We start from the raw sequence: 27,513 nt of genomic DNA on the forward strand, positions 1-27,513 counted from the left end.
TCTCAAATAAATAAATAAAATCTTAAAAAAAAAAAAAGAAATTGATCTCTGTCAATACCCCAGAGTTTGAATTTCCCTGACTGCCCGGCTAAGGGAGTCAAAACCCTGTGGAGGAGGAGCCAAGGGCGGTTGAAGGTGAGTTACCCCAAAAACTGGGTGTGGCCCGGCGAAAAGGCGGGCCCGGCGTAGTTTCGCGCCCCTTTCTGGAGGCCGGGAAGGGGCGGAGCCTGATGGTGTTTCGCATACAGGGGCGGGGCTTACTGGCCGACGTCCCGGATAGAGCGAAGGGGCGTGGCCAGATCGGATGGTGGGGCGAGGTTAAGCAAAGGCGGGACTGCGAGGCCAGCATGGGCGGGGCCTAGTGATCTCAAAGGCGGCCTGGGTCGCTAGGGGCGAATCACGCGAAAAGGGTGGCCAGGCGCAGCGAGGGGAGGAGGCTTGGGGGGCTCTCGTCACGCACGGGGCGGAGTCTCCTGCCGTCGGTGCGGGTGCTACGGTGGGGAGCAGGGATAGCGCCCTCTGAGCGGGCGCTGCGGCGAGGGGCGGGGTTAGCGCCGTCTGGGCGGACGCTGCGGCGAGGGGCGGGCACAGCGTACGCGCTCCAAAATGGCGGCGACCGGTGCTGCTGGGACGGTGGCGAATGTCTTCCCGTTCCGCGATGCCCGCGCCGCGCCAGACCCAGTGCTGGAAGCCGGCCCGGGGGCACACGGGCCACTGCCGGTGCCACTCGTGCTGGACAACGGATCGTTTCAGGCCCGCGCCGGCTGGGCATGCCCCGGGCCGGACCCGGGCCCCGAGCCGCGCCTGCAGTTCCGCGCCGTGTGCGCCCGCGGGCGTGGCGGGGCTCGGGGCGGGGCGGGCCCGCAGGTGGGAAACGCGCTGGGCAGCCTGGAGCCGCTGCGCTGGATGCTGCGCTCACCCTTCGACCGCAACGTACCGGTTAACCTGGAGCTGCAGGAGCTGCTGCTGGACTACAGCTTCCAGCACCTGGGTGTCTCCTCACAGGTGAGGCGGGGGGGGTGGTGGGTTGGGCTTGAGGGGAGGGGTGAGGTCGCAGCTCCCCGCACTCTGCTCTCCGAGAGGACGTAGTCACAACAGTAGTTCTCGTTGTCCTTTAGTCATTCATTTCGTCATTCGAGTAAATCTTAAGTGCCCAACGTGTGTAAGCCCTGGGCTAGGCTCTTGGAGTACAGCAGTGAACAAAACAGTGCTCCTTCTCTCTTGCAGCGTACATTTGGCGTAGGTGCTCGTTTGTTATCAAATTCATTTATTAATTAATCTGTATTGAGCACCTACTCTGTGTCAGGCACTTTTCTAGGCGTTTGGAATACATCCATGAATGTAACAGAAAATTTCCTGTGCTATGGACCTAGAATGAAAAGGCAGACAATAACCAATAGAATTAAGTAGTAGATTCTAAGACATGGTAGGAGGAGAGGAGAGGATTACCTTTTTTCCCTTGGTCAGGGTAAAACTCAGGAAGAAGGTGATGCTCTAGCAAGGATTGAAGGAGGTGATTGAGGGAGTAAGCCATGTGAATGTCTGAGCAAATAGTATTCCAGAGAAACAGCCAGTGAAAAGGCCCTGAGCAGGAGTGTGCCCTAATCCTGAGAGCAGCCAGAGTAAGAGGAGAGTAGTCAGTGGAGGAGGAAGTCAGAGAGGTGATGAGGGAGCAAATCACATTTGGCTTTTACTTGAGTGAAATGAGAAGCCATTGCAGGGTGTTGAGTGGAGCAGGTACATGACTTCTGTTCCGAAAGGATCACTATAGCTGCTGTATGAAGAATGGATTGACATGGGTCATAGGGTAGAACCAGGAGACCAGTAAGGAGGCTGTTAGAATAATCCGAGAGGTGGTGGTGACTTAGGTGAAGGAGGTCAGGGGAGGGGTATGTGGTAGAAGCAGTTGGATTCTGGAGGTAAATTGAAGATAGAGCCAACATGATTTGCTGGCAGTTTGGATGGGGTTTGACTTAATAACCTTAAGTTGACCCTACTTTTATATTTTCTAAAACAACCTCTAGTAAGGATGAGATGAGTGTTTTACAGTTGCTTCCGGTCAGGTTTTTGATTGAAGACCAAAAGCAAATTCAGTCTTTACAGTAGGACTTTGGTTTCTTTTATGCTTTAAAAAGAGTATTCTTTTGTTACTCATCTGTTCTCCCTTTTCTTTCAAAGTAGGGCTGTGTCGATCATCCCATAGTTTTGACAGAAGCTGTGTGCAACCCACTGTATTCTCGGCAAATGATGTCTGAGCTTCTTTTTGAGTGCTATGGGATTCCTAAGGTTGCCTATGGAATAGACAGCCTTTTCAGCTTCTACCACAATAAGCCAAAGAACTTGATTTCCAGTGGGCTCATCATTTCCTCTGGATACCAGTGTACACATATTTTACCCATCTTAGAAGGGAGGTGAGTAGCACTGACAGCATTTGAGTGCTGTTTTGAGAAGCATTTGGGAAACATTTATTGGGTGCCCACTTGAAAGGTGAAGTGCAAAGAACAAGTATTGAACTATGAACTGGCCTCTGGGCTTGGCGCTGACATACTTCACTATGTGACTTCAGTTAAGTCAATTCACCTTCCATCCTTTGTGACCTCCTGGTGGGAGTTGTAGTAGATGGTCTTTGAGGTCCAGATCAATAATTCTAGAACTTTACTGTTTTGATTTATGGCAAGATAGCTAACATAGTACCTACAGGTAGTAGGTGCTTCATAAAAATGTTTTGAATAAATTATTTGAGTAATTTAAATGGTCTTTGTGTTCTGGAGTCACCTTTTTGTTAATCATGATTGTTTAGGCCTTTTTTTTTTTTTCAGGTACAGTGCCTGGCACATAATATAGGTACATTTCCAAGTTGGATAAAAGGTGAGGGTAGTTTCTGTCATTTTTAAACCTGTTTTTTTTTTTTTTTTTTTTTAAGATTTTATTTATTTGATAGAGAACACAAGCCAGGGGAGTGGGAGAGGGAGAAGCAGCCTCCCCACTGAGCAGCGAGCCCTTCTCGGGGCTCGATTCCAGGACCCTGGGATCATGACCCCAGCTGAAGGCAGACCCTTAATCGACTGAGCCACCCAGGCACCCCTAAACGTGTTTTCATGTTATAGTTGGACTTTTATTGTCTGAAAAGAGACTATGCCAACATCATGCTCTCCTGAGGTTTCTTACTGCATAAAGAGGGTGTGTAAGTAAGGAGTGGAATCCTGGCTTTGGAGTTGAATGCCTGGGTTTGCAGCCCTGCTGAGGATGAGGTTATTTGCCTTCTTCACATAGCTTCTTAACATGTAAAATTGGGAAAAACTGATTTTTTCAGGGTTACCCTGAGGATGAAATGAGATCATGTAGATGATGGCATTTTGTGAACTATAAAAGAGTCTGAAAGTTTAAGTCAAAATAAATGTTGCTGAATTTATTGAGACCTAAAATGGTCATTTCTCTTGAAGTTTCTATAAAAATTTATGAAGATAATACTTCTTTTACACATTACCAAACACTCCTGATATATGGAATTTTCTATTTTATGTAAGCAGAATATGTGGAAATTAAAAATAACATTATGTTATTTTTATAGCGTATTGAGAGAAAAGTATTTTACCTGAAAGCTAAGAAATGATCACAGTGAGGGGTGCCTGGGTGGCTCAGTTGTTAAATGTCTGCCTTCAGCTCGGGTCATGATCTCAGGGTCCTGGGATCAAGCCCTGCATCGGGCTCCCTGCTCCGCGGGAAGCCTGCTTCTCCCTCTCTTGCTCCCTCTGCTTGTGTTCCCTCTCTCGCTGTGTCTCTCTGTCAAATAAATAAAATCTTAAAAAAAAAAAAGAAATGATCCCAGTGGAGCCTGTCCTGTTCTGTACTGGCATCTGCTGGTGAGGGGTGATATAGCAGCAACATTTCAATATGCAGCAAGATCCTAGTGCTCTGCTTCTCTAAATTTTTCGCATTAAGAAAAATGTTATTCTGGTTCTCTTCCCCTTCGCATCATGTGAAAAGGGACCTGGTCCTTTTAGGAGATTACAGTAAGCCAGTATGTGTGTATTTAATGTGTATGCATCAGTAGAAGGGGAGTGTCTAGGGGAGGGGTTCTCAGACTCCAACCTGTGCCATAATTACCTGGGAAGCTTGTTAAAATGTGTATTCCCAGGCTTACCCCCAAGCAAACGAGTCCTGAGAATTGGCATGTTTAACATTTCCCCCAGCTAATTCTACAAGGACCACAGTTTGAGAAATCCTGACAAGTGACATAAGGGTCTGAATTCAGAGTGCACAATCTTCCCATCAAACCTTGTTTCCTTCTGAGACTCTTGATGGACGTTAGAGGCCATGTATCTGGGTGTAGACTAGGACTTCCTGCATAGTGTAAGAGGCTGAATCAAGGGAGCTTTAGAGTCCCTTCATCTGTAAAGTTTTCTGTTCCCTCACTGGGTCCATTTCTTCTTTGTTCATCTGAATTGTTATCCTTCCCCCAAACTCCCCACGAAGTGTTCCCTGTTCTTTCTTCCATGTTGCCAAAGTGTCAGTGTTGTTTTCCATTCCTTGATTGTAGGTTAGATGCTAAAAACTGCAAACGCATTAATCTGGGAGGAAGCCAAGCAGCTGGCTACCTCCAGCGCCTCCTGCAGCTGAAGTATCCTGGGCACCTGGCAGCCATCACTCTCAGCCGCATGGAGGAGATCCTGCACGAGCACAGCTATGTTGCTGAAGATTATGTGGAAGGTAACGAAGAGGGCATTTGCCTGTGGCTTGTAGATATTGTACTTGGAGGGTATTCCTTAAATTGTTCCCGGGATGACTCTTTTCGCTTTTCAGTATCCCCTCTTCCTTTTCGTATTTACTTAAACTTTTCAATAAACTGATAACTTATACATGTGGGTTCTTTTTCAAAAGGGTTTTGACTAATTTACTTCCTTTGCCTTTCCATATAGATGTTAGGATTAGCTTGTTCGTATCTACAAAAATGTTCTGTTGGGATTTTGATTGAAAGTGTATGAAATCTGTGGATTAGATTGGATATGAAACAACAACAGTTTTTTTTAAGATTTTATTTATTTATTTATTTGCCAGAGAGAGAGAGAATGAAAGAGAGTTGGAGAGAGAGCGAGAGTACAGGCAGGGAGGAGGCAGGCAGAGGGAGAAGCAGGCACCTTACTGAGCAGGGAGCCCGATGCAGAACTCAATCCCAGGACCCCGGGATCATGACCTGAGCCAAAGGCAGACGCTTAACCAACTGAGCCCCCCAGGTGTCCCTGAAACAACAACATTTTAAATAAAAATCCAAATACAATACTAAATCAAGATGTAATATTAAATCTAGACTAGGGAGAAGTGACATTTTGTACTACATGGAATCTTCTAATCCATGAACGTAGTAGGTCTTTCCATTCACCTAGGTCCTTTATTGATTTCTTCTTTCAGCATTTAGTAGCTTTCGACATACCGATCCTGTACATGTTCTGTTAGATTTATGCCTAAGTCTTTCTTTGCTTGTTTCATCTCAGTTTCCACTTGCTCATTATTAATGTATAGAAATGCAGTTAATTTTTATGTGTTGACCTTATATACCGGACCTTGCTAAATTTATTTTAGTTTTTTGTAGATTCCTTGGGAATTTCTGTGTAGACATGTCATCTGTGATAGGGACAGTTTTATTTCTTCCTTTCCAGTCTGTTTGCCTTTTTTTTCTTTGTCTTGCTTTTGGATATTGAACTAGCCTTGATTGGGTGGGGTGATAGACCCCACTTATTCAGGTATATTATTATATTTATATGTTGCTTTATTTGAGTTGGTAATATTTTATGGGGTTTTATGTCTATATTCATGAGGGATGTTGATCTATAGTTTTCTTATATTGTCTTTGTCTGGTCTTGGTATCATGGTGATGCTGGTCTTGTTAAATTAGCTGGAAAGTGTTCCTCCTTTTTTTTTTTTTAATTAATTTGGTGGGGGAGGGGCAGGAGAGAGAGAGAGAATCTTAAGGAGGCTCCGTGCTCACCTCTTGAGCCTGACATGGGGCTTGATCTCACTACCCTGAGATCATGACCTGAGCTGAAACCAAGAGTTGGATGCTTGACTGACTGCGCCACCCAGGCGCCCCCCCCTTCTTCTATTTCCTGAAAAAGATTGTGTAGATAATTGATACTTTTTTTCTTTAAATGTTTGATAGAGTTCTCCAGTGGAACAATTTGAGCCTGGGGATTTCTTTTTCTGAAGACTTAACTATGGATTCCATTTAATAGATGTAGGACTATTTAGGTAATCTCATTGATGTCTTTTTATTATTTCCTTCTACTTGCTTTAGGTTTAGTTCTCTTTTTTCTAGATTCTTAAGGTAGAAGTTCAGATTATTATGAGACCAATCTTCTTCTTTTTTTTTTTTTTTTTAAGATTTTATTTATTTATTTGACAGAGAGGGACACAGGGAGAGAGGGAACACAAGTGGGGGAGAGGGAGAAGCAGGCTTCCCGCTGAGCAGGAAGCCTGATGCGGGGCTCAATCCCGGGACCCCAGGCTCATGACCTGAGCCGAAGGCAGACGCTTAACTACTGAGCCACCCAGGCGCCCTGGGACCATTCTTCTTTTTAAGCATTTAATGCTCCAAATTTCCCCTTCAACATTGCTTTATCTACATCCTATAGATTTTGATATATTTTCATTTTTATTGAGTTCAGATATTTTCTAATTTCCCTCAAGATTTCTTTTTATGAACCATTGATTATTTAGAAATGTGTTGTTTTATTGGGACTACATCAAAATAAAAAGCTTCTGTACAGTGAAGGAAACAGTCAACAAAACTAAAAGACAGCCTATGGAATGGGAGAAGATACTTGCAAATGACACATCCAGTGAAGGGTTAGTATCCAAAATACATAAAGAACTGATATAACTCAACACCCAAAAAAACCAAATAATCAAATTAAAAATGGGCAGAAGGCATGAACAAGCATTTCTCTAAAGAAGACATACAGATGGTCAAGAGACACGTGAAAAGATGCTCAACATCACTCACCATCAAGGAAATGCAAATCAAAACTACAAGGAGATACCATCACACACCTCTCAGAATGGCTAAAATCAAAAACACGGGAAATAGGTGTTGGCCAGGATGTGGAGAAAAAGGAACCCTCTTATACCATTGGTGGGAATGCAAACTGGTGCAACCACTCTGGAAAACAGTATGGAGGTTCCTTAAAAAGCTAAAAATAGGGGCACCTGGGTGGCTCAGTCGTTGAGCGTCTGCCTTTGGCTCAGTTCATGGTCCCAGGGTCCTGGGATCGAGCCCCGCATCGGGCTCCCTGCTCCGAGGGAGGCCTGCTTTTCCCTCTCCCACTCCCCCTGCTTATATTCCCTCTCTTGCTATGTCTCTCTCTGTCAAATAAATAAATAAAATCTTAAAAAAAAAAAGTTTAAAATAGAACCACCAATGATTCAGTAATCACACTACTGGGTCTTTACCCCAAGAATACAAAAACACTAATTCAAAGGGATATATGTACCCTATGTTTATAGCAGCATTATTTACAATAGGTGAATTATGGAAGCAGCCCAAGTGTCCATTGAGAGATGAATGGATAAAGAAGATGTGGTGTATATATATACACAAAGGAATGTTACCAGCCGTAAAAATGCATGAAATCTTGTCATCTGTAATGACATGCATTGAACTAGAGTATTATGCCAAGGGAAATAAGTCAGAGAAAGACAAATCATATGATTTCACTCATGTAGAATTTAAGAAACAAAACAAATGAAGAAAGGGAAAAAAAGAGAGAGTGAGGCAAACCAAGAAATAGACTCTTTTTTTTTTTTTTTTTTTTTTTTAAAGATTTTATTTATTTATTTGAGACAGAGAGAATGAGAGAGATAGAGCACATGAGAGGGGGGAGGGTCAGAGGGAGAAGCAGGCTCCCTGCCGAGCAGGGAGCCCGATGCGGGACTCGATCCAGGGACTCCAGGATCATGACCTGAGCTGAAAGCAGTCGCTTAACCAACTGAGCCACCCAGGCACCCAAGAAATAGACTCTTAACCATCAAGAACAAATGGATGGTTACCAGAAGGCAGGAAGGTGGGGGGATGGGTGAAATAGGTGATGGGGATTAAGGAGCACGCTTGTGATGAGCACTGGATGATATATGGATTGTTGAATTGCTATCATGTACGCCTGAAACTAATGCTATATGTTAACTATACTGGAATTAAAATAAAAATTAAAAAATAAAACCTTCAGGTTTTAAGGGTTAAGTCTAACTTTATATTTTAATGAATAGTTGATGTAGAAAGCTGAAAGTTGAAAAAAGAAAGGTGTTGTTTTATTTTTTAAAAAGTTCATCCATTTATTAGAGAGAGAGCACGCACAAGTGGGGGAAGAGGCAGAAGGAGAGGGAGAAGCAGGCTCCCAGCCGATCAGGGAGCCCCATGTGGGGCTCGATCCCAGGATCATGACCTGAGCCGAAGGCAGACGCCCAACCGACTGAGCCACCCAGGCACCCCTAGAAAGGTGTTTTTTTATAGCCAAGTATTTGGAGATACTTCTGTTGTATTTCTATGACTTATTTCTAGTTTAATTTCATTATGTCAGGAAACTTTGTGTGGTATCAGTGGAGCTTGTGAAGGTTTGTTTTGTGACCCGGGCATGGTCTGCTTTGGCGTATGTTCCGTTTATACTTGAAAAGAACATGGACTCTGCTGTTGGGTGGAGTATTCTGTGATGTTGTTTAGGTTTACTGGTTGATGGTGGTGGTGAGTTCTTCTGTGTCCCTGTTCCTTTTCCATGCTCTAGCTCTGTTGATTATTAAGAGTTTTGAAATCTTAAGGGATAATTGTAAATTTTTTATTTCTCCTTTCATATCTGTCAGTTTTTGCTTTAAAGTATCTAAAGCACTTTTGTTAGGGACATATTTAGAATTCTTAGGTTATCTTGACGAGTTGACTTTTTATCATTATACAGTATCTCTTTTTATCCCTTGCAATTTTCTTGGCTTTGATGTCTACTTGGACATTAATACAGCCACTCCTATTTTCTTTTGCTGAGTGCTTGCATGGAATAGTTTTTCCATCCTTTTAATCTACTTATGTCATTATATTCAAAGTGAGTTTCTTAATAGTTGGTTTTTTTTTTTTTTTTTTTTTAATCCACTGTGTCAGTCTCTATCTTTTAACTAGTCTGGTAAGACCATTTAAAATTAATTATTCATATGTTGGATTTAGTTCTACCATTTTATTATTTGTTATCTTATTCTCTTTGTTGTTCCCGTTTCTCCTGCCTTCTTTTGTGTTATTTGAATATTTAAAAAATTTGTTTTGGTATTGGTATTTATCTATTGTGTTTTTACTGTATCTTTCTGTGTAGTTTTTTTAGTGGTTTCCCTGAGGTTATGATCAATAGACTTTTCGCACTGTTTTTAGAATCTCTCTTCTACTACTTCATGTGGAATGTGGCAATGTTAGCACCCCAGAGGCTCCTTTCTCCTTTCTCCTTTATGCTGGGTTGTCTTATGTATCACATGTACGTATGTTGGAAACCCAGCAGATATTGTGATGGTTTTACGTTGAATTGTCAAACATATTTTAAAGAACTCAGGAGGTTAGTCTGTCACATTGAACGAGATTGTCTTTTCTTTTGCTCTTCCTTCTTTCCTGATGTTCCGAGTTTCCTTCTGCTGTCACGTCTGTTAGGTGAACTTTACTTAGCAGTTCTTTGAGAGCAGATCTGTGGGCATTATGTCCAGGTGGTACAGCTGCATTTTGTCGACTGGGTGGAGTCAGAGATTGGGTGGATCGTGCTTGCTCCATCTTACCTGGATCTGGAATCCTGGTATTGACTTTCTAATTTTCTGTGCTAATAGTGTTTTCCATTTCATAACTTCCAAAATTATTTCTCTGAAGAACTGCAGAAATGGCAGTGCCCTGATTATTACGAAAACAACGTCCACAAGATGCAGCTCCCGTTTTCCAGCAAGCTCCTCGGCAGCACTCTGAGCTCAGAGGAGAAGCAGGAACGGCGGCAGCAGCAGCTGCGGCGGCTGCAGGAGCTCAACGCCCGCCGGCGGGAGGAGAAGCTGCAGCTGGACCAGGAGCGTCTGGACAGACTGCTCTACGTGCAGGTACGTGCGCATCCCGGCAGCAGGCTCCGGCCTTTGCGCAAGGCAGTCCCAGAAAGGGTTCTCCCTACATCTTCCTCGGCCAGGAGATGCAGTGACTGTCTGAGTCCCCCTTGGGGTCAAGAAGGAGTCGCGGGTGCTGAGTGTGGAGCTCCTCAACACAGAGGACCTGTACTGTGCACAGAGCATCAGGTGTCTCTGACAGAGCTGTGCACTTTGGCTTCCCTCATTCACTTTGGCCTTAATCATCTTTGTTTTATAACTTTTTAATTGAAGTGTAGCACATGTGCTACCAAGCGCACAGATCTCAAGTGTGTAGCTCGATGGATTTTCACAACATGAAACACCCCATGTATCTGCCATCCAGAGCACTCCCAGCACCCCGGAAATCTCCCGCGTGTCCCCTCTTAGCCAGTAACCTTCCCACGTCTTCCCCACTCAAAAGGTAACGACGTTTCTGACACCTGGCACCATAGATTAGTTTTGCCTATTCAGGTGGTGCTAAGACCGGGGAACGATGCATCCTAGAGACAGCTGGGGAGGAGGGCGGTGTGTGAACCACGCGTGGGAGGTGAGATTTTGTGGAGGGGCAGGCTAGGGGAGTGCTGGGAGCCCCCTCCTGCTGTAGTTTTTCTGTTTGGCTTCCAAGCTGCTTCTCTTTCCTGTATATGATTGCGCTGTCATCTTTGAAGATGAATTGCGACTGCTCGGGTTTCAGGAACTTCTAGAGGATGGCCAGATGGATCAGTTTCACAAAGCTCTGGTGGAACTGAACATGGACTCCCCGGAAGAGCTGCAGTCCTACATCCAGAAGCTCAGCTCAGCGGTGGAGCAGGCAAAGCAGAAAATCCTCCACACAGAAGTCACCCTTGAGGTGGATGTGGTGGACAGCAAGCCAGAGGTACCAAGGACCTTGGGAGGAGGGTCCTGTAGGGTCATTTAGCCTGAGGGTGGGAGGAGTGTCTGGAGAAGGCTGACATCAGAGATGTGACCACACTTGGGAAGGCAGTGCGGCGCGTGCCGTCCACGTGGACAGGGACGGGGCAGAGATGGCACTGACTTCGTGCTGACCTGATGGCTTTTACCCTGTAGACCTCTGGCCCCCCTGGGACGGGGAACTGTTCTTGTAGAACATTCACGCACCTGCCGTGTGGTGCCATCTTGGAATCTGAACATTCTCTTTCGATTTGCAGTTAGTCACACACTCCTTTCTACTTTTTTCTGATATATTTTTTAAATTTTTATTGTTATGTTAATCACCATACATTACATCATTAGTTTTTTTACAGTTTTATTATTATGTTAATTACCATACATTACATCATTCGTTTTTGATGTAGTGATCCATGATTCATTGTTTGCGTATAACACCCAGTGCTCCATGCAGTACGTGGCCTCTTTAATACCCATCACCAGCCTAACCCATCCCCCTACCCCCCACATCATTAGTTTTTTTTTTTTTTTTTAAAGATTTTATTTATTTATTTGACAGAGAGACATAGCAAGAGCAGGAACACAAGCAGGGGGAGTGGCAGAGGGAGAAGCAGGCTTCCCGCGGAGCAGGGAGCCCGATGTGGGACTCGATCCCAGGACCCTGGGATCATGACCTGAGCCGAAGGCAGACGCTTAACGACTGAGCCACCCAGGCGCCCCATCATTAGTTTTTGATGTAGTGTTCCATGATTCATTGTTTGTGCATAACACCCAGTGCTCTTCTGATATTTTTTTAATATATTGTGGTTCATGTTTCACTTCCTTTCCATCTTCACGTCCCCTAAGGACAGGGATCATGCTTCATGATAATTGATGGATTTTTTACAGCAAATAGCAGACGTGCTTAATAAAATATCCATGGGTTAATTTAAGATCAGCCTTTTATGACTAAAACTAATTGTTTGAATAAGCTCTTTGGTGTTCTCTGTCTCTCCTTTTTGTTTCCACACCAGTGGCCTGTTTATAAGTGTTGATGTGGCATAAAGGCAGGTGGCAGGGCTGAGTGAGGGCCCCGGTGGTGCGCACCCTCACCCTGGGCGCTGCACACCTGTACTCATGAGTTGGCTCACCTGGCTTTAGAACTGGAAGAAAGTGTTAATAAAAGTGTGTGCGTTGTTCCCGAATCTGTCTGCTCTGGAGTTCTAAGACAAAGGACTTGTTCATTGCCTTCTGACACTTCTAGGCCAGGATTAACCAATCTAGTGTGGTGGCTTTTTGTTTTTCAATCAACTTGCTTTAAATTCTAAAACCTATACTTTTATTTTTATTTATTTATTTTTTCTGTAGGTGGCTATGCCTTTAATAGTGAAAGATACATGTTCATCCTCACCGTTTTGAGGGAATGGCTCTTTTTTTTTTTTAATTGTATTTTATTATATTAGTCACCGTAAGTTACATCATTAGTTTTTGCTGTAGTGTTCCATGATTCATTTAAAACCTATACTTTTAGAAAGAAACAGTCCCATGGAAAAATCCAGTTTGGTGCTGGGCATGGTGCGGCTGCTTGCCACTGACTTGAGATGTGTCTTTGGCTTGGCAGGAGGCCTGTTCTTGCTCCCGGCTCTCAGCTAGAGGCTCACTCACATGCTTGCTGCGCTCAGCCTCCATCCCAGCTCTCCTGCAGCTGAGACTCCCAGAGGCCAGCAACCGGCCAGGGCATGCGTGTCAGAGCAGACCCCGGGTCAGGCTTCCTGCACGTGGCTTCCGGGATGGCTGAGGTGGGGGCGAGGGGCCTTGACTACCGTCTTACTCTGGTGTGGTGTCCCAGGTCAGCCTTGAAGAGCCAGTGTGCCTTTCCTTGCTCGCCTCTCCCAGTTTCCCGGCTGTGCATCGGATCTCAGCTGTTTACTGGGATCCAGACCCATGTTGCCTTTGTTGTCTATTCATCTGTGTTCAGTTTTCATCGTGCTTAATGCGCCAGTAGGACATCAGCATCTTTATACCAGAGATGTGCCGCTAAGCCACGGGCAGGCGAGGGATTTCAGATTTAAAAAGAAAAGCCCAAACGACTGTAAAATGTGATTCCTGAGCAGTTGAGGAGCTAGTTTTTCCTTCCCTTTGTTCATTTTTCTGCATTTGTTACAGGCTGTGATTCAGCCGCTCCTTCATACATTTATCAGGTACTTATTAAGTCCCTACTTCGTTCTGTGCTCTGGGGATACGTATTCTCTCTGGGCTTGGGGAGGTTTTGAAATGTTGGACTTCCAGTAGTTTCTCTATATACAGTGATGAGTTGATCTGTCCCCAAAGCATTGAGAGTGTCAGCATTTATTGAGGGTGATTGTTAGTGATTAGGGTTGGTTACAGTAACTTTCATGGGATAAATGTGACCACAACACTGGCCAGCTGGTTCTACCTTTCAAAAAGTATTTATAGTGTGTTTTCCAACTATGTAATGCATTTAGAATGGAGGGAATGGATTTATGTGGATCAAAGTTCATATTGAAATGCAGTAATGGCTAAATTGGATTAATCCAGCAAAATTTTTAACTTACAGTGTTTCCTAAAGTCCATTTTTTTTCCCACAGACCAGGCCATTCCAGCCCTTGCTATTCTGCAAATATTGTGATGAAGATGTTGTAAACGAGTAGGCTTTGTTAGCATTCCTAAGGAAGTATTTATTTATTTATTTATTTGTTTATTTATTTTTATTTATTTTTTTTAAGATTTTATTTATTTGAGAGAGAGAGTGAGAGAGAGAAAGAGCACAAGAGGGGGGAGCGGGAGAGGGAGAAGCAGACTCCCTGCCGAGCAGGGAGCCCGATGCGGGACTCGATCCCGGGACTCCAGGATCATGACCTGAGCCGAAGGCAGTCGTTAACCAACTGAGTTAACCAACTGAGCCACCCAGGCGCCCCTTAAGGAAGCATTTAGACTAGAGGATGTTAGCCTTCCGTCACTGTAAGCACAACAGTGGTTGTGGGGGGGGGTGGGCACAGTTTTAGAGCACCATTACCTGTTGGAGAACACAATGAGCTTAATACAGAAGGTTCTCTTGCCTGATTAGCCAAGATCAGAGCTGGCCTCTGCTTGTTCCTTTTTTTTTTTTAAGATTTTATTTGTTTATTAGAGAGAATGAGCAAGGGAGTGGCAGAGGGAGAAGCAGGAGAAGCAAAGCAGACTCCCTCCCCGCTGAGCAGGGAGCCCGATGCGGGGCTTGAAACAGGACCCTGGGATCATGACCTGAGCCAAAGGCAGATGCTTAACGACTGAGCCACCCAGGCGCCCCTGGCCTCTGCTTGTTCTGATGCCGCTCAATCAAGATTGTTCCAGGGAACCATGCTGCATCTTCTCTGATGTGCTTTGGCAAACTATCATTCTGTTCAGTTCCAAAAGAATGCCTATTTGTGTTCCTGAACGCCACACAATGCATGTGGAGGCTCTGGCAAACCGTAGAGAGAGAGAAGCCAGCCATGGTAGAGGAATCTGTTCTCTATAGGGTCTCTATAGCCCATTGTCTGCTTTGAAATTATTAGCTTTGTTTTTCTGTGAATCATACGAATTAGGATAAGTATATGTGCTGCCGAAGCGAGCACACGAATTAGGATAAGTAAAGTATCTTTTTATCATTTTTAGTGAAGCTTAGAAGTTATCTTTAAGGTGACATGCTTCTGAGTACAGCTAGGTGAAGGTGGATGATGATGTTTTTGCCGTAGCTGAGGAAGCCTATTGAAACTCGAACATTTTACAGTCCTATTTTCCAGGGAAATTGGAGGGTGTATCCCAGGGCTCACCACTCAGTGGTAGGTATGGTATGCTAGGGACTAATGATGCAATTAAGGTACATTTCCTGCACTCCTTGGTACCTAAAAAAATAAGGCTTTCGGATCATACTTAGCTGACTAATGAAGCTTATCTGGTGTGATGGTACATGTGTGTGGGAATTTAGATGAAGTTTTGAGAAAGGATCGGATATGTGAGCTGGGCCCTGAAAGGTGATATGATTTCAGTAGGTATCAGGTGAGGAGGGAAGGACATTATGGATCGAGACGTTTAGATGCAAAGCAGCCCGCGGGCAGGGAGCACGGTAGGTTGGGTGTGGAGTGCGGGAGATGGAGCAGGGGAGGGAGGCAGGGGCCGGCCGATAAAGGTCTTTTGTCAGTCAGCCTGGATATTATCCTTTATAAGACAGAGTCTTCAAAGGATGTCCAGCAAGGAAGTAATCCAAGGAGACTTGCTGTTAGGAAAAGAACTGGTGGCAGTTAGATTGATGGGTTTAGGGAGAGGTGAGGCTGGAAGTGGGAAGGCAGGATATAAATGTGTTGCAGCAGTCCGGCGGAGAGCTGGTGGAGGGGGTGGGAGAGTAGCCATGGCAATGGGGGGTGGAGGAGACGCTTCAGAGGTAGCTCCAAGGATTTGGGTGCCACTTAGGGGCAATGGTGACAGGAGTGGCGGTGGCTGGTAACAGAACGTGTGACACGTGCCAGACCCTGTACTGAGCATTTCTGTAAGTGTCGTCTTGATTCTGTGAGTACTGTTGTATTTCCATTGGACAGATAAGGAAACTCAGGTTCAGGAGAGTGAAGGAATTTGCCCAGAGTTGCACAGCTAGAGGTAACGCAGCTGAGGATCGGACCCAAGCGATCTGATTGCAGATTCACTCTGGTCCCACTGAGGTCCCACGGAGGTGCTCCTAAAAGGCTCCGGCTGGGGGTAGTACCTTTGGTTTGAGCACCTTATCTTCAAAGGACTTCAGGTGGAATTTGCCAGGACCCAGCCGTGGAAGGAGCTAGAATCGCATGGGGAGTGAGAAAAGGATGCCTGGGGAAGGCCTCTGCTTAGGGGTCCAGGAGCTGAGGAAAAGCCGGGGGAAGAGGCCGAGGAAGAGCAGAGACGAGAGAGCAGCAGGGGTGGCAGGCTCAGCCTCGGATGGGCGATGGCACGGGAGCATGGAAGGACGGGAGGATGGGTGAAGAGGTGGGGTGCAGGAGAAATAGAAACACCTGAGGCAAGCTGCTGAGAACCGCCAGCGGTGACTGGAAAGGGGCCTGAGGAGAAGTGCTGGGAGGGGTTGCAGACACCTGCTCTGGGGAATGCACAGAGGAGCTGAAGAGGACCACAGGCCCACCAGCAGCAGCCTGGCACTTTCTTTCTTCACTCTTGCCCACGCCCACGAGGAGCATATTTCACTTACCTGTTGCCATGTGGAAAAGCACTCCAAACTTAGTAGCATAAAATGATGATCATTGTGTTGTGCTCACGAATTTGACGGGTCAGGAATTCGGGCAGAGCGTAGCAGGGATCTTTGCTCTGTGATGCCTGGGGCCTCAGCTGGGAAGACTTGGACATCTGGGGACTGGGAGCCCTGGATGGTTTTTCACTTTGCTAACATCTGAGCCGGGATGACTCAAAGGCCATGCTTAGCAAGATGGTGGACCTGAGCACCCACACCCACCGAGCACCCAGACAGGAGCAAAGCCCATGCCTGTCCATGTGCCTTGGGCTTCTCAGCTTGGCAACTGGCTTCCAGGAGGGAGCTCCCCAAGGGAGAGTAGCCAGAGAGCCAGTGTTTCAAGAGGTCAAGGTAAAGGGAACTGTGTGGCCTCGTATGACCTCACATTGGAAGTCACATGACACCGCTTGCACCATACTCTATTGGTTGGAGTCCCACAGGTCCCTGCTAAGATTCAAGGGGAGGAAATAAACCACACCTCAGAATCCCCTTGAGGAAGAGCTTGTCGGATGGAAGATATCGTTGTGACTGTTTTTGAAAAATACAATCTACCCCAGCGCAGAAGTGGAAAGAGCATTGGGTGGCACCCTTTAGGATTTGAGAGTGGTTGTTGGTAGAGCAGGTAGGGTCAGGCTGGAGGATGGCAGTTGCGATTGGGCTCCGGAGCAGGTAGAGGAAGGTGTGAATGCACAAGGGAGGTCATCACTGGGAGGTCAGAGAGGTTAGAGGAGTGGAGGTTGGGATGAAGATGAGGACAATGGAGGTGTGTGGGAGGAGGTAGAGCAGAAGGTAGGAGAGAACTCCATGGAGCCCAAGGCTTGCCTTTACTCATTATTATTTGGGGGAAGGACCCACAAGTTTGGCCTGTAGTTATTTTAAATACACAGGTGACATTTGTGTGCCACCAGCCTGGTATTGTAACAATTATCTAAGGGGCCAAAGTGAGTGCCTAGTTAGAAGAAGGAAGAAGTGTTCAGTTCTCACCCCACCACTGCCCTAGGGGTGCGCCCTACTTACAGAGGAGGAAGTGGGCTCAGACTGAGCCATTCAGAGCTGGACCGATGTGACCCTTAAGCCTTGCCTCTTTCTGTAACACCGCACCGCTCCTGGTTGCTTGTCGTCCCGGATGACAAGCCACCAAATGAGAGAGAATTTTCGCGATCCGTTTCTGATCCTCTCTTGGGACCCCGGAGTTTAGTGCCAAGCCAGAACAGGCACAGGCATTCCCAGGGTTGGGGCTTCTTTCTGGGAGATGAGAGTCTTCCAGATTAGAAACCTCACACCTCCAGGGGAGCATTCCTTCTAACGAGTTCTGCGGCCCCTGCCGCCCCTGCTGCCCTTGCCGCCCCTGCCGCCCCTGCCGCCCTTGCCGTCCTTGCCGCCCCTGCCGCCCCTGCCGCCCTTGCCGCCCTTGCCGCCCTTGCCGCCCCTGCCGCCCCTGCCGCCCCTGCCGGGGCAGAGAAGCTTGTCGCTTCATTCAGCTGGCCTTGCTGCCGCTTGTAGATCTTTTGTTCTCTTCTTGTTCACCTTGACCTCAGGGAGCTCTTTTCCATACTTGCAGAGCCAGTTGTCCTGCCGCACTCAGACTCTTCAGCTTGAGGCAGCGCAAAGACTTTGGAGCTAAGCCATCTGTCTTGGGCCAGGTTTCTACCACTTACTAGTGTGATGTGATCTTGGGCAAGTCTTGGTCCCCCGTTGAGCCCATTTCCTCGCCCATGAAGCTCAGGAGTCATCTCTGCAGGGAAGATTGTGGAGGAGCGGGTTGCCTGTTCTTGAATTGGGTTCAGTATTCCAATGGCTCTTGCCTCCTTCCCTGAGAGCAAGGTCCTTGGATTCTCACCTCCCAGCCCACCCTCTTTCCTCCTTAAATGACCTATTTCCAGACCAGTCCCTCTCTTCCTGTTCTCTAGTCTCAGAGGAAGAAATGTTCCCCGTCCTTTCCAGGGTTTATGCCTTCCTTAAATTTATAATTTATGTAGAGGTAGAATGCTCTATATTGAACAGAATTTAGGATACGTTGTCCCCCATTCTATAAGCCATATATGCATGTGACTGTTCTGGTGTGTGTGTGCCAGAGGAGTGTTGAAGGGCACTGCCTTGTTTAAGAGTGAGTTTGAGTGCCTGGGTGGCCCAGTCGGTTGAGCATCCGACTCTTTATTTCAGCTCAGGTCATGATCTCAGGGTCCTGAGATTGAGCCCTGAATCGGGCTCCACACTGAGCATGGAGCTTGCTTGGGATTCTTTCTCTCTCCCTCTGCCCCTCCTGACTCATGTGCAGTCTCTCTCTCTCTCTCTCTCTAAAAATAAAAATAAAAAAACCTTTAAAAAGAGAAGGAGGAAGTTTGAATGCTAATTTACATTGGCAGTATATGTGGCTATGTTCTAGAGATTGTATTTAAGTGCTCTGAATGATGTTGGTAGTTTATATACGTCACAGACTCCAAGGGTAAGGCCAGACTCAGAGGATACATACTCCACGCAGGGACTTCCCCTCGGGCATGCCAGGTGGATAGTACTGAGTCGGCTTGTGTCCTCCCAAGATGCCTTCTCATAAAACAGTCCTTTCTCCTCCAGCTGTCATTGTTAGAGTGGTCTTGCATAGAATTTCTTCCTGTAACTTCTTCCCCTTGAGTCCAAATGGTAAAACTTCTCTGCCTTTCACATGGCAGAACGACAGATGGCTAGAATGTCACCTAGAACCACACCACCCCCTGCCCAAATTCTTTTGTCCGGGTCAAAATCACAATATACCGGAAGTCCTCTACTGGGAGCGGTGCCAGCGTGTGTAGGTTCTACCTAGGTTCGCTGTGGCTGAAGCGGAAAGCCCGTTCTGCGGGGCACCACAGTCCCGAAGCTCTCTGCCGCCTCAGGAGCTCTTAGTCACGTCTCCAGCCCGGTGGACCAGCCGATAAGAGACTATTTATTAAAGCCCATTAGTGTTGGCACTTGGATTTATTAATCATTAAGAGATTTATTTAATTTTGCAGGTGTCTGGGCCACTCTGTAGGATACAACTCTTGCTCTCTCTCCTGCAGAGTTGCATGTGCAGTCTCGTGCCTAACGCAGACAGCATGACCCCCCGCCCCCCGCTCCGGGCCCGCTGGAGGGCTTCAGAGAGGAGATGGGAGTTGTTGAGGTTTGTGTGAGGGGGAGGGGACAGGAGCAAAGCCCATGCCTGGCTTTTTAGGCTTTTAATGCTTGTGTTCACATGTCTTAACTTCTTCTTTTTAATAGTTTAGAAAACTTTTCATAGTTTCTATATAAACTTCCAGGACATTGAGCGAAACACCAATTCTTGTTTGTGACCGTGAACTGATAGAGTGAAGGCCTCCTGAAGCTACAGGTGCTGTTTTGTTCTGTTTCCTCTGTTCTTAGACCCCTGACCTGGAACAGCTAGAGCCGTCTCTGGAAGATGTGGAAAGCATCCATGATTTTGAACCCTTGTTTTCAGAGGAAACCCCTGAAGCGGAGAAGCCAGTCACCACTGTCCAGGTTGGGCCCCTGTAGCCTGCACCATACCTCTGCTTTGAAACCTTTGACATAAAAGACCAGTTTGCCCTAGTTTGCTTCTTTAGGAATATTTTTGCAAAAAGAAAAAAAAAAAAAATTCCAGTTGTATTTTCTAGAAAGGTTGGGGGCTAGGGTACTAACACTAAAACATCTGAAGTCAGGGCTTTTCCTACTGATTGATTGGGGTTCCAGCACTAAGACTGTAACCCTGTGGGAAACAGTCCGCCTTGGTAGAAATGTTTAGGCAAGTAATTGAGGACTTTAGACCTGAAGCCTAGCTTTAGTGGTTTCATTTAAATTTAAGCCAGTGTAATTGTGCTTAATCCTCATTTGGGCCTATGTATCTGTCAGGGCAAATGGCCACCAGACAGACTGACCTGAGTCTGGGGCTCACCTGGGAGAGCGCTTTCCCGGCCGCGCAGGGACCAGGCTGCTGAGCAGGGTGGTGGTAGGAGGCTTGGCCGGCCAGTGCCGGGTCTTCCTGCTACCTCTCTTCATGAGCTCTTTCCCTGCGACGCGGGGACCATTTCGTGATGCAAAGTTGAAGGTATTTGTAATACAGAGGTGGGAGAAAGGCAGGTAATGGAATTATCCTATCAGGAGAGTTGGGGAGAGGTTATTCTGGCAGGAACGAAGGACGGAAGCTATGTTGGCATAAGAAATACAGTTTGAGGGAACTGGCAACTGGAATGTTTGTCACTGTGGCCTAAAAATATCTTCTAAACCTTGGGTTTTTAAAGCCCGTGTTTAACTTGGCAGCCTATCATCAGCTGTTTGTCGGGACAGAAAGAATTCGAGCTCCAGAAATTATCTTCCAGCCATCCCTCATAGGGGAGGAGCAGGCTGGGATAGCAGAGACCCTTCAGTACATCCTGGACAGGTGAGACTGAACCTTCTTTTCTTTCGATTTTCCGGAACCGTTTCCTCAGATTTCGCACTGAGTAGTAGATGAGGTGGGCATTTGAAAATCTGCCTCACGCCCTCCTTTTTATTGACTTGCTGTGCTCAGATAGTATTCTTTATCTCTCCCCAACCCCGGCACATTGCAGAGGCTCTGTAATTCTTTTCTAAAAATGTAAATGCTCAGTTGATTTGAGGAGCTTTAAGAAATTCTTTGACGTTTAAGCAGCACAACAATATATGTGCATTGGCTTTCATATAACCTTGACATTATTGAAGACTGGTGATTTTTAAGTACCCTAAAAACGTGCAGAGCATATAAAAGTTTTTTTTCCTCCTCGCATTTAAGAGTTTGCACTTCCGTAAAATGCTCCTCCCCCATCCCATTTATACAGGCATTTTCCTGCAGTGTGAAATTGTCCTAATTCAAGCTGGACAAGTGGAGAGCATGATTTGTAGTTTTCTGGCTGCTGTTGGTTGAAACAGGATGAAAACTGGCACCTAGCAAGGAAGAAAAGCTACTGCGGCCAATGTGTATGAGTGGCTTTGAGCTTTGTCTTAATGGGAAAGTGCTCAAACATGTGTAAGATAAAGTTGTTATTTAAGAAAAAAAGAAAAAAGAAAAAAAAAAAACCACGCAGGTGGAAAGGTGGGCCAGCAGAAGGGAGGCAGGACTTTTTGGGGTGTTGGAAATGTTCTGTTTCTTGATTGTGGTGATGGTTACTGGGGGGTATACATTTGTCAGACTTCATCAAAATGTTTGGAAATCAGTCCTCCATAAAGTCAGTTTTTTAAAAAAGTGTGTTAAAAGACACAAAACTTCTAATCTTACTAAGGAAATGAATTCTGTAAAGTCATAAGTGAAAAATGGAAGTTTTGTGTTTTTTTTTTTTTTTTTAATTTATCTTAGAGGGTGGGGAGGGGCAGAGGGAGAGGGAGAGAGAATCTCATGGAGCCCAACGTGGGGCTCGGTCTCACAACCCTGAGATCGTGAGCTGAGTTGAAATCAAGAGTTGGACACTTACCGACTGAGCCACCCAGGTACCCTGGAAGTTTTTTTAAAAACACTCTTTGTGCAGATGTTTTCTGTTTTGTGCCAAGACCTTACGTTTCTACATCAGCATTCTCCTTTGATCCTACGTTGGTAGGACTATGCCAAAAGGAATCTACTCCCTCCTAGGTACTCAAAGGACATTCAGGACCTGCTGGTTCAGAATGTTTTCCTCACCGGTGGAAACATGATGTACCCTGGGATGAAAGGTAGAATCGAGAAGGAGCTGTTGGAGATGAGGCCCTTCCAGTCTGCTTTTAAGGTACTGCTTATTCACATAACCAGCTGTTGTTTAAGATTATTCAGTATTCGTTTTCTGATTGCAAAAGTCATAAATATGGCATAGAGGAGGGCAAAGAGGAACTTTTTAGTTCCATCATCCAGAAATATCCACTGTTAACATATTTGGGGCTTTTCTTCTGGTCTTTGATGTGTGTTGAATTTTTGAAGCAGAATGGAAATCATGTCTTATGTATTTCTCTGGTTTTTTGTGTTTTTTTTTTTTAACTGGAAAAAGACACGAAATCTAATAATATTCAGGGAATACAAGGAGTACACACTGAGAGTAGTCATTCTCTTTACCCGCCCCTCATTCTAAGGGCAAAGCTTCACTTGCACAGATTCTCTGTACATGAGTGTAACCTGCCTTGTAACCTGCATTTCTTCCCATGTCATTCTTCCAAAATACTTTTTTTTCTTCCGTATGGTGTGGATGCCCCATAGTGTATCGACTGAATCCATTTGATCTCTAAGAAACATGGTCTCAGCCCCTGTCGAGGACCGGGCACCTCGCAGATGCCGAGATGTCCTAGACACAACCCCTACCTTCAAGGAACTTGCTCCCTGAGGGGCAGCAGCTGATTAAATAGGCTGTGATAGCCCAGAATGTGATGGACATCCAGGCATTTAGGAATTTCCAGGACGTCCTGGAATTTAGGAAGGGCTTTGTGGAAGTGAGTCTTCCTAAGATGAGGATGTGTGTGCCATCTAGACATTGTGGAGCGGGGTGGGGTGGAGGGAGCATTCCAGAGAGGGATTAGCATGAGCAAAGGCTCAGGGTCCAGAAGCCTGCTGAGCGAGTGAGCTGCAGTTGAGTGGCTGGAGCACAGGTTGCTGTAGAGGAGTGGAGGGGGTTGCAGTGGAGAGGTCAGTAGGCCCTGCAGGTCCCGCTGAGACGCTGGCCTCGGTCCCCTGTGCTGCATGACGTGTTACACGTGCGCGGCACGGGCTCTGGGCCTCATTCTATCACCACTGTTACTGAATCTTGCCAAGCCTTCATTTTGTCAGTGGTGCAAAGGGGTAATCAGAACTCCTGTTACCAGGATTCACTAGTACAATGAAGTGCTCAGCATAGGGCCTGCCCAAAATGAACACTTCGACGTTAGCTGTTGTATGGGGGGCGGGGTCCCTAGGATCACCCCAGGTTCCATGATTTGCTGGGAGGACTCACAGGAATCATACATACGTATGATATAATGGCATATCACACTCACGTATAATCCTCCTCATGGCTACGATTTGAAAGGAAACAAAGCAAAATTAGCATAGAGAAGAGGTGCATGGGGTGACGTCCAGGGGAAAGCAGGTATGAGCTCCCAGAGTCCTCACCCAGTGGAGTCTCACAGAGCACGTTTAATTCTCCCAGCAGTGAGCTGTGACAACACATGTGAAATGTCACCAACCGGGGAAGCTCGTTAGAGACTCAGTGCCCAGGGTTTTATTGGGAGCCGATCATGGAGGCACCCCCTGCCTGGCACTTACCCAAATTCCAGACTCCCAGAAGGAAGCAGGTGTTCAGCATAAACTACATTATTTGTTCAAACGTCAGGAACAGTGTCTACTCTTACCAGTCAGTGGTGGAGGCCTGCCAGAAGTCCAAGTTCGCAGGTGCCAGCCAAGGACAGCCTTGTAAGCAGTCAGGCCTGCGGGTTAACTCTTTTCTGCACAGCTGTTGTTACTGTTAAGCCCACCGGACTGTGAGGGAGTCTAAGCAGGGGAATCGTTTCATTCAGTTTGAATATTAGGAAGCTATTTTTGACTGTTGTGGAAAATGGGGTATCAGGAGAAATACCAGAAGCAGGAGACCAGTTAGGAGGCAGCTCAGAGGCTTTAGGATTGAGTTCTCCTACCAGTTTGCAGTGTCTCCTGTGATCTGACCTTGAATTACTCCAGCATTACCTCTCATCACTCCCCCTTCCACCCTGTACTTTGTTCCCCAGTATGCCATGTTTTCTCGCCTCAGGGTGTTTGCACCTGCTGGTTCCCTTTGGAATACCCTTCCCAGCTCAATACTCATGTCTCTCATGGCTGGCTTGGATGTCACATCTGCCAGAAGCCTTCCCTGTCCTTAACCTGTATTCCTTACTAGACCCACCTCTGTTAGGGAAGGATGGACTGTTTTATGAATTGTTCCCCAGGTCTTGGCTCAATGTCTCTGGGTAGCTATGCAGGATATAAGCAGTAGGCATTGGGAGAGGACAGGAGGGAGCTCATGTGGCAGAGATTAAGGGAGTGAAGTTGTGAGAACTGAGTAACAGGTTGGATATGGGGAGAGAAGTGTGGGACCCAAGACAATTCCCAAGTCCTAGGGTGGGCAACTGGTGGGACAAATATGACATTCCCTGGACTAGGAAATGGGAGAGGAAGAGTGGGCTTGAGGGTGGAGAATGAGTTCCACTTCTGGGGTGGGTTGAGTTGGGTTTCCAGTGGGATGCCCAGGAAGCGGTGACTCCTAGCCAGCTGCCGAGTGCTCCAGAGAAAGGCAGAAGGGTGGACTCGGATCCCCTAGCATAACTGTGTTATTAGTGGGCACTGTTTGGAGGATAGGTGATGTCCATTAGGCCTTACATAACATCAGCATTTAAGGGCCTTTGGGAGGGTGGGGGTGCCCATGAAGGAGGCTGAGAAAGAGGTGGTGGGAGAGGCAGGAGGAGGGCTAGACTGGGGGGGGGGGGGGGGGGTGACGGTACAGAAGGAGAGCACAGGTATGCGTTGGCGGGCTTGACTTGTAATGACATAACTAGCGCGTCCTATTATCAAATGTTTAAGATCTATTTCTTGATCATCGCAAAAGCCTTTCCCGTGAATTACTTTGTGAATATTAGCTGTAGGAATGCTGCCAGATGGCTCTTGCCAGCTCTCTTTTAGCTGGTTCATCCTCGTGGGGCACAGCCTCAGCTTCCGTCCCTTCCACCTTCGCTGCTCCTTTTCAGCTGCGGATGTGGTAAGTGTTGTGTCAGGCCAGAATTAACCCCTGATACTCAGCATTTAGGTTATGTATTCAGTGGCTCAAACGAAAACAATTTAAGACCCTGAGATGTGTACATGTACATTCTTTAAGTTTCTGTTGGCTTCTTATTTGAACAGCAAAACATTTTAATATTCAATTATAATAGTGTTTTAAAAGTGAAATGAAGAATAAACTCAATATAAGCTCAAAAAAACCCCAGCAAAACATTTAAAAACATTACTAAAATCTCAGACAATTTAAACAAACCAAAATGAGGATAGAAAAAACCAAAACACTTGTGGTTCAGCCACTGTGAGTTATATATATACTTTTGATTCATTTTCTTCTCTTGCATTTGATTTTAATAAACTAAAAAAAAAAGATTGTTGATGGCTTGTTTTGTGACCTGTTTTCCTGTTTTGTTTGTTTGTTTTTTTTACTTTTCATATTATTGTCTTTCTGTGCCAGTAGGTACATGTCCAAGTCATCTTTCTATGGCTGTATAGTGTTCCATTGTTGTAGTCCATGTATCTTCCTGCCTTTTCAGTGCTAATGATGCTAGCTACCATTTATTGACTATTTAGTCTGTGCCAGGAGTATCCCACTGCCTTACACTCATTCTGTCTGGCTCTAGCCAGAGCTTAAGGGCTCTTATTATCCTAATTTATTGACAGTCCCTTCTTACAAGTCCCTCCCACATCAGCCCAGTCAGTCTCCTGACTTTTGTGTTTCTCTGTTTCTTCCTCTTCCATCTGTGCATGCTGAGTCCACTTTATGTCCCCTGCCTGTTACTTCGGAAAGTTCTGAAACCACCACTCCAACCTGGAACTCCTGTGGTTGGGGGAGGGAGGTAGGAGGGAGGTGGGAAAGCAGGTGCTGACTCTAGGAAACAGGAAGCCTGGTTTGAGCTACAGAGGATGTTCCCCGCTCTGGTCAGGTCAGCTGGGTTGAGGGGCTCCCCCGGGGCTGCTGACCACGGAATTGCTCCAATAATAAGCAATGGAAACAGCACTGGCAACGTCCTGGACAACACCCCAGGCCCTTCTCTCTGCTCTCTGCTCCTGAGGCTCATTGGTCACCATAGCGAGACCCACCTCGTATCAGCCCCTGCTTCTCGCTGCTCACAGAGTGGGCGTCAGGATGGGAAGGCCTTTCCTCCAGGTGGAGTGCCTGCTCCGCTTCCTCTCTCCATCTGGCAGCTTGTGGTCGACAGCGTTGGAACAGGAGGGGGGCAGCTGGGCCCTCTCTGGCCCATAGTGGCAGGTGGGTGTTCACGAAAGAGCCGGCAGCTGTTGATTCTGTGAAGTCGAGTCTGGTGTGCTCTGCATTCTGTGTGCTCCCTTGGAGAGTCTGCAGCATCTCAGCTCAGCTGTATTTGGAGGGTGCAGACAGTTATGCACCAGGGCCCTCCCGCGTGTGTATTTCTGGGGATACCACATGGGGAGGGGGCTGCGGCTGGGTCTGCTGAACAGTCACTCCTCGAGCCCTGAGGGGGAGATGGCCCTCTGCTGAGTGCTCTTTGTGTTTCAGGTTCAGCTTGCTTCCAACCCCGTGCTGGACGCCTGGTATGGTGCTCGGGACTGGGCCTTGGACCACCTGGACGATGATGAAGTTTGGATCACCAGGAAAGAGTATGAAGAGAAGGGAGGAGAGTACCTCAAGGAGCACTGTGCATCCAACATCTACGTCCCCATCCGCCTGCCCAAGCAGGCCTCACGCTTCTCAGACGCGCAGGCCCCTGGCAGAGGCTCGGGGGCCAGCGGAGGCAGTGCTGGTGAGCAAGCCTAGTGGGCGCCCTCTGGGACCCGGGACCGCGGTGGCCAGTGTGACGGACGGATGCTGTGCTAGCTGGGTGCGGCCTGAGCCTGCTGGCGGCGCTGGGCTGCAGGGTGGATTTCTCCTGGGGAGAACAGTTAAGGGACACTGGAAATTACCCTTTTGAACTGCATTCACTTGGGGGCTCCTGCAGTGAAGAGACTTTAAGTGACTTTCTGGTCTTTGCTGAACCATGGACGAGCTGTGGCATCAGCTTCCCGCAGCAGTAAATGAAGATGGAATGGAGGACGGGGATGTACAAAACGTTAAGGGTTTATTTCTTCATTTAAAAAATCCTTTAAAAAAATCCTTCAAAATTTATATTGTCCGTGTAGATATTTTTCTGACTTTACTCAGAAATTGTGTGAATGCCCAGCAGGTGGAGGCCTTTCACATGTGTATAAAGAAAAGGTAGAGTGTACTTTATACACACTTCATACATGTGTATAAAGTAAAGATAACAAAAGTAATCACCCACGAGATCTCAGGAGCTAGAAATGTTTTCCTCCTATTATTTCCTCTTAAAATAAGTAAAAAGGGCCCAAAAAGGGGAACCAAACTGCACGGAGCTTCTCCATCAGGGACCTCCTTTGTGCCCACTTCTGAATGGGCAGAAATGAGGCCTTAGCCTAATTTTTGTTCATACTTTCTGTGCTGGAAACTTTTGCACCGTATGAGGCCTTCCTGCAGATTTTTCTTTCTATGCCCACAAGGTTGTTGGCTGCTTAACTTTCTCAACCTTTCAGAAGA

The 27,513-nt window shown here is 46.5% G+C and overlaps 1 protein-coding gene across 1 annotated transcript; it reads left to right on the forward strand.

Moving 5' to 3' along the window:
* The first annotated feature begins 606 nt into the window (after positions 1-606).
* ACTR5 (actin related protein 5) lies at positions 607-27,513 on the forward strand. The gene is made up of 9 exons (XM_021689297.1): positions 607-1,005; positions 2,182-2,411; positions 4,541-4,710; positions 9,878-10,095; positions 10,811-10,993; positions 19,634-19,750; positions 20,509-20,648; positions 21,849-21,981; positions 26,479-27,513. The coding sequence occupies exons 1-9, from the start codon at positions 607-609 to the stop codon at positions 26,734-26,736; spliced, it is 1,848 nt and encodes a 615-aa protein (XP_021544972.1). The 3' UTR covers positions 26,737-27,513.

Source organism: Neomonachus schauinslandi, chromosome 10 (genome assembly GCF_002201575.2).
Source record: "Neomonachus schauinslandi chromosome 10, ASM220157v2, whole genome shotgun sequence".
NCBI lineage: Eukaryota > Metazoa > Chordata > Mammalia > Carnivora > Phocidae > Neomonachus > Neomonachus schauinslandi.

Coding starts and splice junctions, on each gene's coding strand:
- ACTR5 (XM_021689297.1), top strand. CDS start 607: ATGGCGGCGACCGGTGCTGCTGGGACGGTGGCGAATGTCTTCCCGTTC. Junction 2,412..4,540: donor TTACCCATCTTAGAAGGGAG/GTGAGTAGCACT, acceptor CCTTGATTGTAG/GTTAGATGCTAAAAACTGCA. Junction 10,994..19,633: donor TGGTGGACAGCAAGCCAGAG/GTACCAAGGACC, acceptor CTCTGTTCTTAG/ACCCCTGACCTGGAACAGCT.